This window comes from Sphaerodactylus townsendi, linkage group LG02, assembly GCF_021028975.2.
Source record: "Sphaerodactylus townsendi isolate TG3544 linkage group LG02, MPM_Stown_v2.3, whole genome shotgun sequence".
Lineage (NCBI taxonomy): Eukaryota > Metazoa > Chordata > Lepidosauria > Squamata > Sphaerodactylidae > Sphaerodactylus > Sphaerodactylus townsendi.
In genome coordinates, this window is record NC_059426.1 from 170,610,188 (window position 1) to 170,630,213 (window position 20,026).

Here is a 20,026-nt window from a genome sequence, read left to right on the forward strand (position 1 = left end):
CAAAGAACTGTGACTAGCCCAAGGTCACCCAGCTGGCGTGTGTGGGAGTGTACAGGCTAATCTGAATTCCCCAGATAAGCCTCCACAGCTCAGGCGGCAGAGCTGGGAATCAAACCCGGCTCCTCCAGATTAGATACACGAGCTCTTAACCTCCTACGCCTCTGCTGCTCTCTGTAGTAGAGGTTTTGCTGAAGTGTTAAATATAAAACATCCCTCGAAAGTAAGACGTAGCAAAGTTTCTGTTTGGAAGCATGCCCATCGAACAGAACACCAGAGCATGCAGCTGTGGAGCGGAAAAATAAGACATCCCCTGAAAATAAGACAGAGCGCATCTTTGGGAGCAAAAATTAATATAAGACACTGTCTTATTTTCGGAGAAACATGGTAGTGTTACAAGAAAGGTCAGATTAAGGGAAAGCAAATTTATTGGGACATGGTGTAAAGGTTTGATCTTGCTAGCTTCCTCGGTAAGATGGCAGCAGGCAATAAGTTCAATTCTATTTCTGAAGCGTAGGGTTACAACCTGCTCTCTGGGAAGGTTTGTTCAGCCAGTCTCCATCCTTTGTCCCTTCACAGAAATGCAGCAACCATTTAAAGTCCATCCCCTTTATGACATCAGAGCAACCAGACCAATGGTAACAAGAGCAGCCATGACTCCCTGCCAAAGCCCTGCCCTGGCTTCAAGCTAACTCTGGGACATTAAGAGGTAGGCGGAGAGATCCAAGTGGTGGAGCTAAGAGTAAAGGGGTCAAAGAGACATCTGACAGAAAGGCCCCCAAACATTTTACCCGGGTCACTATTTCTGTGCAACACTTTGAACACAATAACTTATGCGCCACGCATTGTGAAACGGTCTAAAACAATGCTCCCAGCTTTTAGGCTCCGGAGCTGTCGAAAAGCAACATAGCCCTACTCAGTTACCACCACCACAATGTGGTAAATGCAAGAGCAGCTGTCTTTGGGGAGATTCCAGAGAGAATCAAAACACCCTTAAGGGGGGCTCTCGATCTTACCTCCGGGCTCCAGGCCGACGAGCTGTCAGTCGCATCGTTCCCTTCGAAGGCTTGGTTGCTAAAGGCCGTTTCCATTTCCAAGCTGCCTTCGGTTTCTTGCCGGCTGAGATTAGGAGTCGCACCAGCTTCTCTCTCGGGGTCTTTGGGCTGACCAGAGCCCCGACTCTCTGAGGCAGTTCTCGAATCGAAGGAGAGCCGATCATCCTCATGATAAGAGAGGTTGTCTTGGTAACTCAGTTGGCTGAACCCGTCCAGATCTAACACGTTTTAAGGAGAGAAAAATCATGTTGGAGGGATTTACGTTAACTTGTCTGTCATTTTCGGTGAATGTGTTTATGTCTCTTTAACCCACGACAGTGTTGATCTTGGATGTATTCACTAGGCATAGGAGCAGTGGTGGGATTCAGCCGGTTCGCACCGCTTCAGCAGAACCAGTTGTTAAAATGGTGCTTTTAAACAACCAGTCGTCAAATTATTTGAATCCCATCACTGCATAGGAGCCTTCTGAATTCCTACCCTGAAGACTGAATTCACTACAGTGGAACCTCAGTTTTCGTTGGTAATCCGTCCGAAAAGGATCGATGAAAACCGAAACCGATGAAAACCGAGGCAAGCTTTTCCATAGGAATCAATGTAAATCCAATTAATCCATTCTAGGCACTCCAAAGAACATACCAAAAACACATTTTGGGTGAATAAATATAGTGTTTAATGCTGAAAACAGTAACAAACAATAACACTAGGACCAGCTTCAGAGCCAGTGGACCAATGTCACCCCAGAAAGCTGTCTAAAGAGGTCTGTTTCTGACGCCTCTTTAAGATTTGTCTGAAATGGGGCAAGACATTGTCGTTAAACAAGTTGCAGACACGGCCTGCAACAGCTTTGTCTGAGTGATTTTTCTCCACAAACCCCTGCACCTTACTGCAAATCAGTGAAAACCGAGCCAAATTTTTCACTGAAAAAATCGATGAAAACCGAAGGCAATGAAAACCGAAGGCAATGAAAACCGAGGTTCCACTGTACTTTAAAATGATCTATGACAAAATGTGCAAGAATGGCCAAGTTAACTGATCTGGCAAACAAACGGCCGAAACAAGAATTTGATGAGAAATGGAAACTATATTTTATGTACATACTTTATGTGTTGTGCTGAAACAGTTGAACAATGAAGTTTAACTTTGATCAATTTTGAATATTTTCTAGATTAAAAAATTGACGGCAGAACTTTTTTCCCAAGTGAATATGTATGTGTGGTTGTAGTTAATATATTTGGCTATCATATCGTATTTATTTATACGGTCCAAGACCAGGATATAAAAGCGACATAATACATAATACTAAAATAACACTAAAAATAATACAAAACTTTGAAGCAGCATTTACAGGTTTAAAAATATAAATATCATAAGAACATAAGAACATAAGAACGGTCCATTGGTTACTCACCGTGAAGGGACCTTCTGCTGGACGCAGCCTCTGCTACTGGTGATGGCCCACCAGGTGCCTTTGGGAGCTCACATGCAGGAGGTGAAAGCAATGGCCTTCTGCTGCTGCTGCTCCCGATCACCTGGTCTGTTAAGGCATTTGCAATCTCAGATCAAGGAGGATCGAGATTGGTAGCCATAAATCGACTTCTCCTCCATAAATCTGTCCAAGCCCCTTTTAAAGCTATCCAGGTTAGTGGCCATCACCACCTCCTGTGGCAGAATATTCCAAACACCAATCACACGTTGCGTGAAGATTTTATTAGTCCTTTTATTAGTCCTAATTCTTCCCCCCAGCATTTTCAATGTATGCCCCCTGGTTCTAGTATTGTGAGAAAGAGAGAAAAATTTCTCTCTGTCAACATTTTCTACCCCATGCATAATTTTGTAGACTTCAATCATATCCCCCCTCAGCCGCCTCCTCTCCAAACTAAAGAGTCCCAAACGCTGCAGCCTCTCCTCATAGGGAAGGTGCTCCAGTTCCTCAATCATCCTTGTTGCCCTTCTCTGCACTTTTTCTATCTCCTCAATATCCTTTTTGAGATGCGGCGACCAGAACTGGACACAGTACTCCACAGTATATCCTTCTGAAATTACAAGTTACGCAGGTTTTCCTAATTTTCCTCACTATCCAACCAATTTGGCTACACTATATCCCCTGATTCCTACCAGTTAGAATAACTGGAATATATTTGACAATCAGTATAGTATTGGTAACTAAGTAAGGGATAATAAGATTTTTTTTAAAAAAAAGTTTAAATATTGTATTTTATATTTATTGTTATGAGTTGTCTTGCTTTTTTGCATTTTGTTTTCTGTATCCTATTTTTGAGCAGGGGTCTTTGGATGTTCTTATCCAGGGATGTTCTTATCACGGCCTCTATGCCCGGTTGTTGGCCCTCCAGAGGAACTAGTTGGCCACTGTTGTGAGACAGGATGCTGGACTAGATGGGCCACTGCTCTGATCCAGCAGGGCTATTCTGATGTTCTTATGAAAGGCCTTGGCCTCTATGCCCTGTTGTTGGCCTTCCAGAGGAACTGGTTGGCCACTGTGTGAGACAGGATGCTGGACTAGAAGGACCACTGGTCCACTGGATGCTGGACCAGGAGGGCTCTTTTCATGCTCTTATGAAGAGCTCTGTCTTCATACCCTGTTCTTGGACCTATAGAGGAACTTATTGGCCATTGTGTGAGATGAGATGCTAGACTAGATGGGCCACTGGTCTGATCCAGCAGGGATGTTCTGATGTTCTTATGAAGGCCTCGGCCTCTATGCCCTGTTGTTGCCCCTCCAGAGGAACTAGTTGGCCGCTGTGTGAGATGCGATGCTGGACTAGATGGACCACTGGTCTGATCCAGCAGGGCTATTCAGATGTTCTAATGAAGGCCTTGGCCTCTATGCCCTGTTGTTGGCCTTCCAGAGGAACTAGTTGGCCACTGTGTGAGACACGATATTGGACTAGATGGACCACTGCTCTGATCCAGCAGGCTCTTCTTAACGTTCGTACGAGCATTATCAAAACGTTCTTACGAGCATTACCGACATTCACCAACCAAGGTCACAATTTCATTTCGATGTACTGTAGGGACGGCCGTGGGCTTCCCAAATCAGTGTGCACAGGACTGCAAACTGTATCGCTCAGTTCCACAGATTTTCAGCTGCGCTCAGTGGGAGTCATCTACATAACAGATTGTAGCTCTAAAATTAATGCGCTTGTGTTTGACATACATTTGGAACACAAGGACATCCATCAGAGCCGTGGGAAGAAAGTCAGGATTTTTCAAAAATGTTTAAAATAAATAAATAAATGAAATGTCACGGGCTTTTAGAATAGAAGTGCTTCTCTGCAGAGAAATGAAATTATACACCTCCCACGCATACCCCCAGGGTTTTTACGGATTTGGGCTTCAGCCAGGATATCATTTAAACTTTGAAAAATGTAACAAGACTATTGAGAAATACAGTTTGAGGTTTTTTTTACTGGAGCCGAATAATGTGTAGACCTGTGACTTTGAAACCGTGCTCTGGAGCATCACAGGGGACCTCTGAAGCTGGTCAGTCAGGGGATCCCTGAATGAGGAAATGGCAGGCAAACCTTCCGGAAAGTTCTTCCCTTGCTGCAGGTAGACACAGGGGAAAACCAGGTGTGTTCAAGAGCACACGGCCAAGTCTGAAAGTAGGGTTGCTGTCAGGTCTGGGGAAACACGTTCTGTCCCTTTAACAGAAATTTAACATGTGGAAATGGACAGGAAGCTTTCCATAGATAAGATCACATGAAGTCTCTGTTAAAGGGACAGGACTTTTTTTTTGGCCAGGCAGCAGGTAACCTCACCTGCCAGTACTCTCTATATATCAGTGGTGGCGAACCTATGGCACGGGCACCAGAGACGGAACGCAGAGCCCGCTCTGTGGGCACATGCAAACAGAATCCCCCCCCCCCACACATAATAATAATAATATCTAGGGCTGGCTTGGGTCAATGGCAATTTGGGCTTGATTTCATTAGCATTAAAACCTAGTTTTGGGGAAGCAGTGTAGGTAACCCTGTTAAGTGCCAAGCAACCCCCACTGGTTTTCATGCTAAGAACTAAAGCAATCCTTTCGCCTGGGAGTAAGCTTCTGGTTGCTGGCAATGGGGCTTCTGCTTCTGAGAGTAAACCTCCTAGGGATCGTGATTCACCCATTGGAAGAGTTGCACGGTTGCTTCAAATCAAAGCTACCAACTACCACCAAGCTTACTCCCGAGTAACACACACCTCGGAGCCAACCGTTTTTTCCCAAACTAAAACCTCAGTATTCAGGTTAAGTTGCCGTGTTGGCACTTTGCGATATATGTGGGTTTTGGGTTGCAATTTGGGCACTCGGTCTCGAAAAGGTACGCCACCAACCGGGCTATATATAGGCAAACTTAATCTTCTTCAAGATGATGTTGTAGAAGCCTTCGAAGCCGTGTGGTCATGGTCTAGTAGTTTTTGCTCCTATCTTCAGAGATATGTCGTGGTAAGATGTTTCTCTTCATGGCATAGTATCTTAAACACATCTTACCTTGATCTGCCTCTGAAGATGCCAGCCACACATGCAGGCAAAACGTTAGGACCAAAAACAACCAGACCACGGCCACACAGCCTGGAAAACCCACAACAGCCAGTTGATTCCAGCTTTGATGATACATTAATCTGCACTGATGGACACTTCACAGAATCTTTTGCAAGCGATAAGGAAGGGTTTCTAGGCAGGTAAATTTTTTGTATGGTTATTAGCATCTTAGGTGAGTTTCAGCAAGAGATGTACAGACAACAGCAGAATCCTTGTGGTGAATTCCTTCCCGGATGGCTATGCTCATCTAGTAGAGATCTCTAACGCAGAATGTATACGCATCACTGAAAGATGCATGCATACACTAGGGCTCTGGATTTCGGGGAAGGTGTAATCATTAGAACTTGAATTCTTCAACCTGCACGCCAGGTATTATTTGCATATGTCTACAAATAATGGAATTCAGTCCGGGTTCGGTTGTCGATTCTCCAGTGCCACCACTTCGCTTACATCGGATGAAGCTCGATAGTACCTTCGCATTCCGATCCCTCCGTACTGTATTCCTCGTGGTTCGACAGCAAGCGGTTGAATTTGGGCCTGCGGTCGGAACCCGCTTGGGTCCCTTTTTCTGAAACTCCCGACCGAAAGCTCTGGGAACGCGAGACGGAGATCTCGAACTGCTTGATCATCTCGTCGTCGCTGTCGGAAGACGTCGTGAGATCCTCGTCCTCCCCGTAACTGTGCACTGGGAGAAAAGAACACACACGAGTAGGCTTTTGACAGCCACAAAATTCAGAGAGAATGTGGATTTCACCCCTTGTCATGTAAGGAAACAGACACAAAGAAAAATGGAGCGCGAGGCAGAAAACGGTGCTATAGATCCTAACAACTCCAGATCAAGAAAGTTAGGTACAAAAGGCTGGGCAAGATTTCTCTCTTTTCCTAAGCTTCCATAGGAGCGACGTTATGGAGTATACTCCAGATGTTATGGATTCAATTCTATCGTAGCCCCCTGCCAGCATGGTCAATTGGCCATGCTGGCAGGGGCTGATGGAAATTGTAGTCCATAACATCTGGAGTGCCAAAGGTTCGTCACCGCTGCCTGAGCCATTGCTTGAGATAGGGCTGTTTTGGACACATTCATATTTTCCCAATTCATCTCCAGTGAATGTCAAATTCGCTCCCCCTTCTCCCCTTGACCTTCCATGCTCTTGTTAGGGATCTTTGGTTGAATCAGCACAAATTACTCATTTATCCCTTTTCCCCTCATTCACTTCACTTCTTTTGATGCTGGAGTTTTTTGGAGCCATAAACAAGACTTGTCATTTGGCACTGTTTCACATTTGTTAGGTTTCCTTGTTGTTATAATTTAAGTAGCTGAAATATCTACCAGATGACTAAAACTTTATTGATAAGTACCAACATCCACCCTGTTTCCCCGAATATAAGACATCCCCTAAAAATAAGACATAGTAGAGGTTTTGCTGAAGTGCAAAATATAAGCCATCTCCTGAAAGTAAGACATAGCAAAGTTTTTGTTTGGAAGCATGCCTGATGAACAGAACACAGAAAAATAAGACATCCCCTGAAAATAAGACATAGTAGAGGTTTTGCTGAAGTGCAAAATATAAGGCATCCCCCGAAAGTAAGACATTTCAAAGTTTTTGTTTGGAAGCATGCCTGACTAACAGACTACAGAAAAATAAGACATCCCCTGAAAATAAGACATAGCGCATCTTTGGGAGCAAAAATTTACATAAGACACTGTCTTATATTCGGGGAAACACGGCATTAATTTTCCAATCCTGAAAGGTCCAGGCAGATATAATAGGGTAAAAAAACCCAGAATTCAAAGCATGTTTCTCCCACCATACGACTACGCATAGGCTCATCTTAACAATTGAAACGACAGCCATTCACATCATAGAATCACATTCTGGCTCAGTCTTACCCTGTGCACCAAGTTTCAAGCGGGCAGACCACTTTTAAAAACTCATTTGCTGCATTATTAAAGATGCAAATACTGTTCAGAAGAGGGAGAGGGAATTCCTGGTGACATCAGAGAAGGCCAGCCAATCAGCACAAAGTTTTGCCACAAACCAGCAGAACATCCCGCCTCTCCCAAGAGTTTAACTCAAGAAAAAAATACGTATGAAAGGGACATAGAAGAGAAGAAGAAGAGTTTGGATTTATATCTCCCCTTTCTCTCCTGTAGGAGACTCAAAGGGGCTTACAATCTCCTTGCCCTTCCCCCCCTCACAACAAACACCCTGTGAGGTGGATGGGGCTGAGAGAGCTCCGAAAAGCTGTGACTAGCCCAAGGTCACCCAGCTGGCGTGTGTGGGAGTGCACAGGCTAATCTGAATTCCCCAGATAAGCCTCCAAAACTCAAGCGGCAGAGCTGGGAATCAAACCCGGTTCCTCCAGATCAGAATGCACCTGCTCTTAGCCACTGCTCTTAGCCACCACGCCACTGCTGCTCCCATACGTAGCTTCTTATTAGTCTATTTACATCAGTGACGGCAGTCTTCTTTTCCTGTGCTTACAGCGGATGTAACAAAAGGTATAAAAGTCCAATAACATAGAATAAAATTATTACACGCCCCTAAGCCGGCCAGCCCAAACCACAATTTCAGCAGGAGGGCAACATTCACAGGAAAGTTATATTTAAGATTCTCTCATTAACAAGTAGTGAAAATCGGGATCTTTTCTATAACTCAAACTGAATAAAACAATGCTAATCAACTCGGCTTTAGCCCACTTTTTTTAACCTAAAAGGAATTCGAGTCTTTGACCTGCAGAACAAAGTGTCACTCGGCCATCTGAGGAGTGAACCAGTGAATTGGTCAGAGATGAGGGGCTGGATCCTGTGGATGCTTCTCCCGGAAGAAGAAGCCGTGACTTAATGCGAGACAATCCTGTCCAGGAGTCCCCAACCTTGCAGAGATTGGGGTGTTGTGTGGTTTCCGGGCTGTATGGCCATGTTCTAGTAGCATTTTCTCCTGACGTTTCGCCTGCATCTGTGGCTGGCATCTTCAGAGGACCCTTGCAAGTATTTGATGAGATAATGCAAGTGGATATTTGAATGACGTAGCACTGATGAAGGCATCCAAAAGGCTGCATATACGCGTGCAGCTTCTGCAAATTCTCCGTTGTTGAGATAAGGCTCCTTTAATTGCTACAAGGGGAATGTCTCCGGAGGGAGAATACAGATTTGCTCGAGATGCGGATATGATGAACATATACATGTCCTGAGAGCAGCAAATTGATCATAGACTCAAAAGAATAAGAATTGCACATGGGATGTAAGATATACAGCGAATGGAAATAACAATAAGACTGTATCCTTTAATACGATGAACGGCACAGCCTTGCGCTGATCATTACAATCGTTTGACTTCTCCCAGAGACTTACCTGTCATTTAAGTGTATTAGCACTCAGTATTGTATATTGTATGTGTATGCTTATATGTATCAAAATCGTATAGAATATAGCCGCAGAGAAGCATATGTGCGTCACGTGCTTCTTTCGGTCCTTATTCCCCAGTTCTTAAAGGGCGCACGTACTTTCATTCATTATTCTGACCCTCTGAAGATGCCAGCCACAGATGCAGGTGAAACGTCAGGAGAGAATGTTGCTAGAACACGGCCGTACAGCCCGGAAACCACACAGCACCCCAGTGATTCTGGCCGTGAAAGCTTTCGATAACACTTGCAGAAATGGTTACTAGTTTTGAAATGTAAGAAAAAGTGCTAGGTGCTACCACAAAATGGTTGCCGCGGGAGACAGGACAAGTCACAAAATGGCTGCCATAAAATGGAGGGAAGAAGAAAAAGAAGAGCTTGGCTTTATACCTCTCAGCACGGCTTACAAACTCGTTCCCTTCCTCTCCCCACAACAGACACCTGGGGAGACGGGGGGGGGGGGCTGAGAGCAGACACGTACCTGGCCCATATCCCCGGGCACCACTTATTTAATCACGTGGGGAGTGCAAAATCGCCCCCTACGCCCCTCCGGTGCAGAGGCGCCCATGCCCTGCAGCGGAGGCCACAATGCAGAGGGAGCAGAACGAGGTGATTTTGGCCTCGAAGCACAGTTTTAGCGCCCCCAGCCCCAGCGCCCCCCACTCTAAACCAGCATTTTCATGCAATGCGCATCGCCCTATCAAGCACACCCCGGGACTCAAGCCCTCGAGTGGAGATCTGCCTTGGTTTCTGTTTGCACAAATTTCAGCCGTTCGGTTTTGCCGAAAAAATGGTTACAACCACTCCAAATCCCCCTGGCCTGCTGCCAGAATCATTCTCAAGGGTAAGCAATACAAACTAGTAACAACGCTTGACAGCTTGCATGCTCTTTTTCTCTCCCTCTCTTTCTCACTCACACACACACAAAATATATGACACTCCAACTGTTCCTAACACCCACAGCTCGCCTGTTCCCATGAGTTCCCGAAAGGAATGCTTCCTCCTGTTCAGTTTCCCTGACACAGATGGAAGCGAGATTCAAGAATCTCTCTATGTGCGTTCCAGTGGAGGGAGGGGAGATACCGGGTGATGTTATTAGAAGAATATTTGTTCCTTTATAAGGGGAGATGGATGCCAAGTGGAGGCAGGGCGGTTTTCAGAGCCAGGGTTCAACCCGGAAGCGTGCCAGTGCTTTGGGGCTCCTATTCCGGGAAGACACCAAATAGTGGAGCATTTCCTAACTTTCGGTCAGGTCGCCACTGTAACCCTCATGCTCAGAATGGGTTGACCCAGAAAGGGGTGGAGACCCAAAGCAGGAGGAGGCTGCAGAGCTCATGTAGTTTGGAGAAGACAAGGCTACCAGACTCGGACCTTGATTGGTATAAGCCCTTAACACCTTGTTAAGGGTTCTTTTTATGTTTGTAACGGGTGAGAGTTCTCCTGGAAACCTTCATCATGTTGAAGCCTGTTCATCAAGCCCTTGGAGTCTTCAGGAGCCAACCCGCTTGCAAAGAAGAATTGGACTTAGCAGTATCAGTAGACTGTAAATATAAGGACTTGAAAAGGCAACCTGAACAGGACCTTGAAGTGTGATGTTAAATGTTGATGTTATATGTTAAGAAAGTAAACCATTTTGTTTTTAAAAATTGCTGTTGCAAACTCATTCCAAGTTCTGCCCCACAGAACCCACAAGCTGAGGTTACACCACAATTTAAGATTGGGCCACAAAGTTTGGGCCACTGAACTTGTCTGATGTGCGAGCCAGTGCGGTTATAGCAGCGGGAGTGTGAGACTCGGACCTGAGTTCGAAACCTAGTCAGGCAGTGAAACCTGCCAGCAATGCAATTCTAAGCAGAGCTTCTTCAGGCAAAGGACGTTGAAACTAACAGGCTTAGACTAGATTAATTGTGCATTGGATTTAACTGTGCATCAGGTGGGCCCAGTGATTCTCTCTGAGCCAAATCGATTTCACAGAATTCTGGCAAAGGTAACGTGAGGAGGAGCATCATATACACACTGTTGTAAATTCTGCAGAGTAAGGATCTGGGCCCCTCCCCCCATAACTGTCTTCCACCATCTTGTGAAGTCTTCTGTTTCATAGCAATAACCTCACTGACCCTCCTCCTTGTTTGCTTTTGATTGATGGTTTTATTTAAATCTACTGTTTTAAAACGTTGGCTTTTATAGTCTTCACAGTCTAGTGGTAAAGACCAGGTGAACTCTAATCTGGAGAACTGGGTTCGATTCCCCACTCCTCCACGTGAGTGGCAGAGGCTTATCTGGTGAACCAGATGTGTTTGCGCACTCCTGCATTCCTGCTGGGGGACGTTGGGCTAGTGACAGTTCTCTCTGAACTCTCTCAGCCCCACCTACCTCACAAGCAGTGGTGGGATTCAAATAATTTAACAACCGGTTCCGGTGGTGAGATTAGAATAATTTAACAGCTGGTTGTTTACAAGCCCCATTTTAACAACCGGTTCTGCCAAAGTGGTGCGAACCTGCTGAATCCCACCTCTGCTCACGAGGTATCTGTTGTGGGGAGGGAAAGGGAAAGGAGTTTGTAAGCCCCTTCGAGTCTCTTCACAGGGAAAAATGGCAGGGAATAAATCCAAACTTTTCTTCTTGTTTTTATTATTCACCGCTCTGAGAGCCCGAATTGAGCAGAAAAAAAACAGCATACCAATATGGTAAATAAAATGAAATAAATAACAATATGCATGACGTTGCTTTATACTGAATCAAATCATCAGTCTACCAAGGTAAGTCTTGCCTATTCGCTGGCAGGTGCATTCCACAGATTCAGGTAGATCTTTCACATTATTTACTCAGCTCAGGATTTAACCTTCTGTTTGCAAGCTAGAAATTCTGCCACTGAGCCACAGACCCTCTGCTTTCAGTACCAATTAGCACTTGTTTTGTCTTCACTTTCTCATGAGATATTTTAACATGACATTATAAACCCACAGGTTCCAGCTAAATGCAGATGACACGCAGCTCGTTCTGTTGATGGAGGGGGGAGCAGCCGCCGCCCCTGTGGCTCTACAGCACTGTTTGGAGGCGGTCGCTGGTTGGTTGCGGCAGAGCAGGTTAAAACTGAATCCGTCGAAGACGGAGATCCTCTGGTTTGCCGTAAGGGTCTTTCCATGTCACTGGTGGGAGGGGCCACTTTGCTTCGACCCTCCGGCCCGCAAGTCTGGGGTCCACCTGATTCGCTTCTGTCAATGGAGACCCAGGGTGGGCTCCATGCTACAACCCGGCTGCTTTTTCCACTGCCAGGCCCGGGCGGCTGGCCTTCCTGCCGGACTCCAGCCACTGTGATCCATGCAACGGTCATCTCCAGATTAGCTATTGTAACTGCTCTTACGCTGGCCTTGCGCTTGATCCGGAGACTAAAACTGGTCCAGCATGCAGCGCTGGCCTGCTTGCAGGTAGCGCCACCTGGCAGCATATTCAACCTATACTGTGCCAGCCAAAATGTCTCCGGTGGAATTGATCATCTTCGGTGTTGGTATTGACCTTTAAGGTCTCTACGCTGCCTGGGACCATCGTGATCTTCGACCGTGATCACCCCATACGCCCCTGCACGGCTCTCCATCGGTTGAGGCCAATTTACTCAGGTACCTCTAACCGATGATACCGTTGGTTTCACGCTGGCCAGAGCTCCTTTACGGCTCTGGCCCCGCCTGCGGGAACACTCTTCCTCCAGTTAACCGTTCCGCGGACCTGCGAGTCTCCGCAGGGCCCAAGACGGAGTTGTTCCGCCGGCCTTTGAGGAACCGCCGCTGATGGTGCCCCATTGCCCGGCCCCGGCCAATCTGGCCAATTGTCATCTCAGATCAGCCATCCCCTCTTTAGAGAGGGAGGGAATTTTAGATTAGAATGTCGGACGCCTTTCTCCCTAAAAAAAAGGGAAGGGAATTACAACAGTAGATCACTGAACGCCATTTATTTACCGTAATTTCATTACATATTTACCAGGAACGCTGTTGGTTATCGCTGCTTTAAATGTTTTAACTGCCCATATTGTTTCATTTCTTAAGGTACAATCACTTCCCAGATTCCTCCGGGATGGGGCGGCATAAAAAGCTTGCGCAAAAAAATAAATAAATAAATAAATAAATAAATAAATAAATAAATAAATGATTTGCACAGAGAAAGTCAGAGGCAGAGGTGGGATCCAGCAGGTTCTCACAGGTTCCCGAGAGTAGGTTACTAATTATTTGCGTGTGCTGAGAGGGGGTTACTAATTGGTGATTTTGCCACGTGATTTTTGCCTTAGTTATGCCCCTCCTCTCAGCAGTAGCGCGCAGAACTTGAAGCAGTCTAGCAGGAGGTGCACCGGCGTGCGTGGCAGCCTGCGCCTGCGTGCATTCGTTTCCCACCCAAGGACCGGCGCAGCGGCTGCATCCTTGCCACAGCCCAGCCCAGGAATGCCCCGCCCCTGGAATGCCCGGCCACGCCCCTGTCATGCCCCACCCAGCCCCACTGGCGCTACGCCACAGTTTGAATCCCACCACCATGGGAACCTGTTACTAAATTTTTTGGATCCCACTACTGGTCAGAGGTCGCTGAAATGCCCAGTCAAAGGATGATGGTCTATCTTTGGCTGATACCCAGAGAAGCAGCTGTGAAAATGGACAATAGTTTGCACAAGTCAGCAACGTGTCTTCATTTCTTTAGCTTTATAGGCTGCTTCAGCCAGAAGCGGCATCATAGCTACAATGTCACTCAAGGACCTGGGCAGAAGAGTTCGGGCTCATACCCCACCTTTCTCTCCTGTAAGGAGACTCAATGGGGTCAACAAACTCCTTTCCCTTCCTTTCTCCACAAAAGACCCCTTGTGAGGTAGGTGGGGCTAAGAGAGTTCTGAGAGAACTGTGACCGGCCCAAGGTCACCCAGCAGGCTTCATGCGCAGGAGCAGGGAAACAAATCCAGTTCACCAGATAAGAGTCTGCTGCTAATGTGGAGAAGTGGGGAATCCAACCCATTCTCCAGATTTGAGTCCACTGTTCTTAACCACTATACCATAGTGCAGTGATGGTGAACCTTTTTGAGACCGAGTGCCCAAACTGCAACCCAAAACCCACTTATTTATCGCAAAGTGCCAACACGGCAGTTTAACCTGAATACTGAGGTTTTAGTTTAGAAAAAACGGTTGGCTCTGAGGCGTGCGCTACTCAGGAGTGAGCTCGGTGGTAGTCGGTGGCTTTGCTTTGAAGCAACCGTGCAACTCTTCCAAAGAGTGAATCACGACCCTAGGAGGGTTTACTCAGAAGCAAGCCCCATTGCCAGCAACCGAGCTTACTCCCAGGTAAAGGATCGCGCTTTAGTTCTTTGCATGAAAATCAGTGGGGTTTAACAGTGCTTAACAGGGTTACCTACACTGCTTCTGCAAAACTAGGTGTTAGGTTTAATGCTAATAATCGAGCCCAGCGGCCCAGGCCAGCCTAAATGAGTGGGGAGGGGGGACTCTGTTTGCACATGCCCACAGAGAGGGCTCTGAGTGCCACCTCTGGCACCCGTGCCATAGGTTCGCCACCACTGCCATAGTGGGAGGCAAGAGATCAAACCCTTGCTGTGCCATGAAGCTCAATGGAGAAAGTTAGGCTAGTGATACACCCTAAACCTAACTCACCTCACCGGACTGTTGTGACATTTCAGTGGAAAAGTCAGAGAACGATCAGGGCAGCCTTAAGTTCCGTGAGGGAAAGTGATGATAAAAATGCAATAAAAAGATATACTGCAACTGTGTGTGGATGTATCCCTCTCAGCTGCCCTACTCCTCTGGCAGTGTTAAAGTAGTTACAATAGTAATCATTTGATGGATGACTAAAAACTAGTACTGACCAAGGTCATCAGGTCAAGCATTTGGCAGAGTTTCAAAATGGCGTCTACCCACCCACACTGGCACCCTAAGCATTCCTCTTGATTCCCCAATCCTCCACCTGAGTGGCAGAAGCTTGTCTGGTGAACCGTATGTGTTTCCGCACTCCGACGTTCCTGCTGGGTGACCTTGGGCTGGTCACAGTTCTCTCTAAACTCTCTCAGCCCCACCTACCTCACCAGGTGTCTGTTTTGGGGAGAGGAAGGGAAAGGAGCTTGAGTCTTTTTACAGGAGAGAAAGGTGGGGTATAAATCCAAATTATTATTATTATTCTGATTCCCAGTTTTTGTTTTGTTGTTTGGGAACAGGATTCTGAGCTGCCAGGGAAAGGGGAAGGTGGGAAAATTGTAGCCTAGGGGTAGAAGTGCTTGCTTCTGTGGAGAACCTAGATTCTAGGGCAGGGGTTTGTGCGTGTGCCTGGTTGCGACAGAGGGATTTTGCGGGTGTGCGTGCCGTCAAGTCACAGTTGACATATGGTGACTTATTGCAAATTTAAGACCCTTTAACCACATGTTCTGCCTTTGATCCATTTGTATATTATACCCAAAATTACCGGCCCATTTTATCATCCAGTTTTTCACTCGCTCTTCCACCACTTCAAATTTCTTCCGAAGCTAATGCATTCGGCAATAACATGTTCGTCATTCGTACACTTCTAATTCAGCCTTAGAATATTCAAACCCATGAGATATATTTATGTGTTTTAAATCTTTCGAATAATTGTGCATAATAAGACCAAACGACAAGTATGTCCTTCTACTGCTAAACGTTCTCTTGATTTCATTTTGCATTCCCCTTGAGAAAAACTTCATATAACACGATATGTTAACCACCTATTTTCGAATATAATTTCTCATCTGCCTAAGGCTTCTTGTGATGAAAGCCATAACCGTGTTTTCTGACACAACCTCGGTGTTTATTTGTCCCGTATTCTCAGAACGGTACTTCTAATATAACAATGTTTAAAATCCTTATTGACTTTCTCATACTATAAATAGGCATGCCATCCAAATCTGATATTTTGTCCTTCTAATTCCACCAGTGTATTTCTCAGCAGGACCCAATCTTTCAATCAGACCATGAAAGAGACCACAAAAACATGATTTCAGCTCAGGTAAAAAACAAATCCTCCTCTTTCCTAGGTGGGCTCAAGATATGGAAAAGTGCCTTAATAAATGTGGCCCTCCATATAACATCCATATGATCAAAAATTGGGATCATTTTAAAAGTGAACTTACCCAAAGAATCAAAGATGTATCACGACAGTCTGATCTGGCAAGATATTCAGATTGTCCTCTATACTAGACACAGAAATATATCACTGCCCCTGCTCCTTATTTAACTTATCTGGATAATAAAGATCTAAGGAGAGCTTTAACTCTTGCAAGAAGTGCACATTTACCTTCTGCTGTCTTAGAAGGGAAATATCAAAAGATACCTTATGCTGCAAGGTTATGTTCTTGCTCTCTGAATTCTGTAGAATCTATAGAGAATATGTTATTAAAGTGTCCCCTTTATGAGGAGGCAAGGAAAAATGCCTGTCACATCTACTACACAAAATGACATATTGTTCTGATAAAGTTTGTTGTGAAAAACTATTACAAGATTAGAAGGAGAATACTACTAAATGGATAGCCAAATTCTGTCTATTCGTTATGAAAAAGAAAAAATGATGTGAATATGGTATCCCCCTTAGATATTTTTGTGTTGTTTAGTATTTTTATGCTGTTTGGTGTGTTTACAAAGTATAATGATACTTTGGATGGATAGTGCTGGAATACGGGAGAGAGATCTGCATTCTGGTTTTGTTGTAGATATTTTGGAGATTTGTAATATATTTGGTCATTGACTGTAAAGTCTTCTTCTTCTTCTTTTTAATCTGAGGTTTTTATCCCTTGCCAAACAAAATTTGATATATCCTTCTGTCATTGTTTAAATGAAACATCAGTTGCTAACAAAGGTTTTATTTGAAACAAAGATAACATTCTGGGAAAACATTCCTCTTAATTACCAGAATTCTCCCCAGCAACAATAGCTGAAGCTTATTCCACCTTGACAAATCTTTTTTGACTCCATTTCATGTTTTGACATAATTATTTTGAAATATATACAGTTCATATTTGTCAGTTTAATACTCATATATTCCATCCTTTTTTCAACCTTACATTCATCAGCTCTATTTGATCTTGTACTTCCCATTCTTTTGACAAAACCCTTGTTTTCTGTTTCTTTAATTTTGAAACCTGGTAATCACCAAATTATTTCAGTTTTGACATTAAAAATTCAGCTCCCCTTAAGGGGTTTTCCAAAACCAGCACTAAGTCATCTGAACGCTCTCAATTTATGTGTTTCATTCTTAATGTTTATACCCCCAATCTTCTCATCATGTCTCACACCTCAATACTTCAAGAATTCGAATAAACGAGACAGTAGACAGTGAAAAATCTCGTTCCTTTCTTTATCTCCCACGGTTTACTTAAATCTCCATTAACAATTATTTGTGCTGACTGTGAAGTATAAACAGCTTTCACTCATTTTATAAAATTCTCTCCAAAATCCATATTTTAAAAAATATTAAATGAAGACCAGCTCAAATAATCAAAAGCTTTCTCTGCATCTAGAGTAATCAGAGCTGCTTCTTTTTCATCATGTTTCTCCAAATATTGCAAAATATCCAATACAGTTCTAACATTATTCTTTATTTGTCTTTTGGGCAAAAGTCCAGTGTAATCTTCAAAGAAGAAGAGGAAGAAGAGGAGGAGGAGGAGGAGGAGTTTGGATTTATATCCCCCCTTTCTCTCCTGTAGGAGACTCAAAGGGGCCTACAATCTTCTTGCCCTTCCCCCCTCACAACAAACACCCTGTGAGGTGGGTGGGGCTGAGAGAGCTCTGAAAAGCTGTGACTAGCCCAAGGTCACCCAGCTGGTGTTTGTGGGAGGGCACAGGCTAATCTGAATTCCCCAGATAAGCCTCCACAGCTCAGGCGGTAGAGCTGGGAATCAAACCTGCTCTTAGCCACTACGCCACTGCTGCTTAAGTAAATTCTTGCAAAACTATTTTCAATCATCCAACTAAAATTGTTGCAAATAACCTATAGGCCTTATTCAGTAATACTGGTCTACAGTCTCTTGTCAAAGTCAGGTTTTTCGTCTTTAGGTAGTCATGTTATATTAGCCTCTTTCCATGACTCTGGCAGCGTTCTCCCTTACAAGATGAACGTCACCGTATTTTGAAGATATCATAAAATATTATCTTAAAAACATAATACAATCCTGGTATTGTATTACAGAATTTATTCTATAGACCTTACCAACTTCTATTTCCATATTCTCCTCTGTAATTTCAAAAAAAAAAATCTACCAAAGCTATGATAATCTGGATTAATCTACATCCACTTTTCTTGGGCCCTGCCCTGTAACATTTCCTCACACATATAGAATTTTGTAGGTTACGAAATAAGATTGCCTGTGTATTGTCAAAGGCTTTCATGACCGGACTCAACTGGTTGTTGTGGGCTTTCCAGGCTGTGTGGTTGTGGTCTGGTAAATCTTGTTCCTAACGTTTTGCCTGCATCTGTGGCTGGCATCTTCAGAGGTGTATCACAGAGAGAAGTGTGCTACTGGACACAGTGTGTAACAGACTTCTCTACGTGATACACTTCTAAAGATGCCAGCCACAGATGCAGGGGAAACGTTAGGAACAAGATCTACCAGACCACGGCCACACAACCCGGGAAGCCCACAACAACCAAGAATGCCTATGTTATTATTTGAACAGGTCATGTCATGGTAATGACTGTTGTGGATTTGGTGGACGGTATGGTCATGGTGTGCTAGCTTTTGCTCCTAACGTTTCACTCAAATCCGTGGCTGGCATCTTCAGAGGCCTATCTCAGTGAGATGTGTTTCCCTCCATACCACAGTGTGGAGTGTGCTACAGAATCCACGCTCTACTATGAAGAGAAGCATGTCTCACTGTGACATGCCTCTGAAGAGGCCACACAGCCTAGAAAACCCACAACAGCCAGCTGATTCCAGCCTTGGACAATATAATGGTAATGAGTTTGGAAGCTGCCCCAGGGCCCTACAAACTGGGACAGTGTATTTATTCGTCCAAGAATTTATACTTTGCTTTTCATACAATCATAGAGTTGGAAGAGACCCTAAGGGCCATCAAGTCCAACCCCCTGCCATGCAGGAACACACAAGCAAAGCACTCCTGACAGATGGCCATCCAGCCTCTCTTTAAAAACCTCAAAGGAAGGAGACTCCACCGCACTCCGAGGTAGCTCATTCCACTGTCAAACAGCCCTGACGGTCAGGAAGTTCTTCCTGATGTTGAGGTGGAATCTCTTTCCCTTCACCTTGAACCCGTTACTCCTGGTCCAAGTCTCTGGAGCTGCAGAAAACAAGCTTGCTCCCTCACCAACATGACATTTCTCCCATATCTGTGGATACTGGTCTGCCAGCTGTGGGTTAGGAAATTCCTGGAGATTTGGGAGGGCAGGGTTTGGGAAGGGGAAGGACCTTTGCGGGCTCAATGCCATGGGGACTATCCTCTAAAGCAGTGGTGGCGAACCTTTGGCACTCCAGATGTTATGGACTACAATTGAAAATGATGGGGGAAGAATTAGGACTAATAAAAGGAAACACTTCTTCACGCAACGTGTGATTGGTGTTTGGAATCTGCTGCCACAGGAGGTGGTGATGGCCACTAACCTGGATAGCTTTCAAAGGGGCTTGGACAGATTGATGGAGGAGAAGTCGATCTGTGGCTACCAATCTTGATCTGAGATTGCAAATGCCTTAACAGACCAGGTGCTCAGGAGCAGCAGCAGCCGCAGAAGGCCCTTGCTTTCACCTCCTGCAGGTGAGCTCCCAAAGGCACCTGGTGGGCCACTGCGAGTAGCAGAGAGCTGGACTAGATGGACTCTGGTCTGATCCAGCTGGCTTGTTCTTATGTTCTTATGTTCTTAATTCCCATCAGCCCCTGCCAGCATGACCAATTGACCATGCTGGCAGGGGCTCATGGGAATTGTAGTCCATAACATCTGGAGTGCCAAAGGTTTGCCACCACAGCTCTAAAGCATCCATTTTCTCCTGGGGAACTGATCTCTGTAATCCGGAGATAAGCTGTGATTC

At 45.0% G+C, this 20,026-nt stretch overlaps 1 protein-coding gene across 1 annotated transcript in view; it reads right to left on the bottom strand.

The window, feature by feature from the left end:
* Positions 1–20,026, bottom strand: part of SYT16 (synaptotagmin 16) — a 125,549-nt gene that overhangs the window by 26,369 nt on the left and 79,154 nt on the right. The window contains exons 3-4 of the mRNA XM_048485872.1: positions 6,068–6,280; positions 1,014–1,270 (exon numbers count right to left, since the gene is read on the bottom strand). Of these exons, the coding sequence (XP_048341829.1) occupies positions 1,014–1,270; positions 6,068–6,280 (470 nt within the window). The remainder of the gene's footprint in view (positions 1–1,013; positions 1,271–6,067; positions 6,281–20,026) is intronic.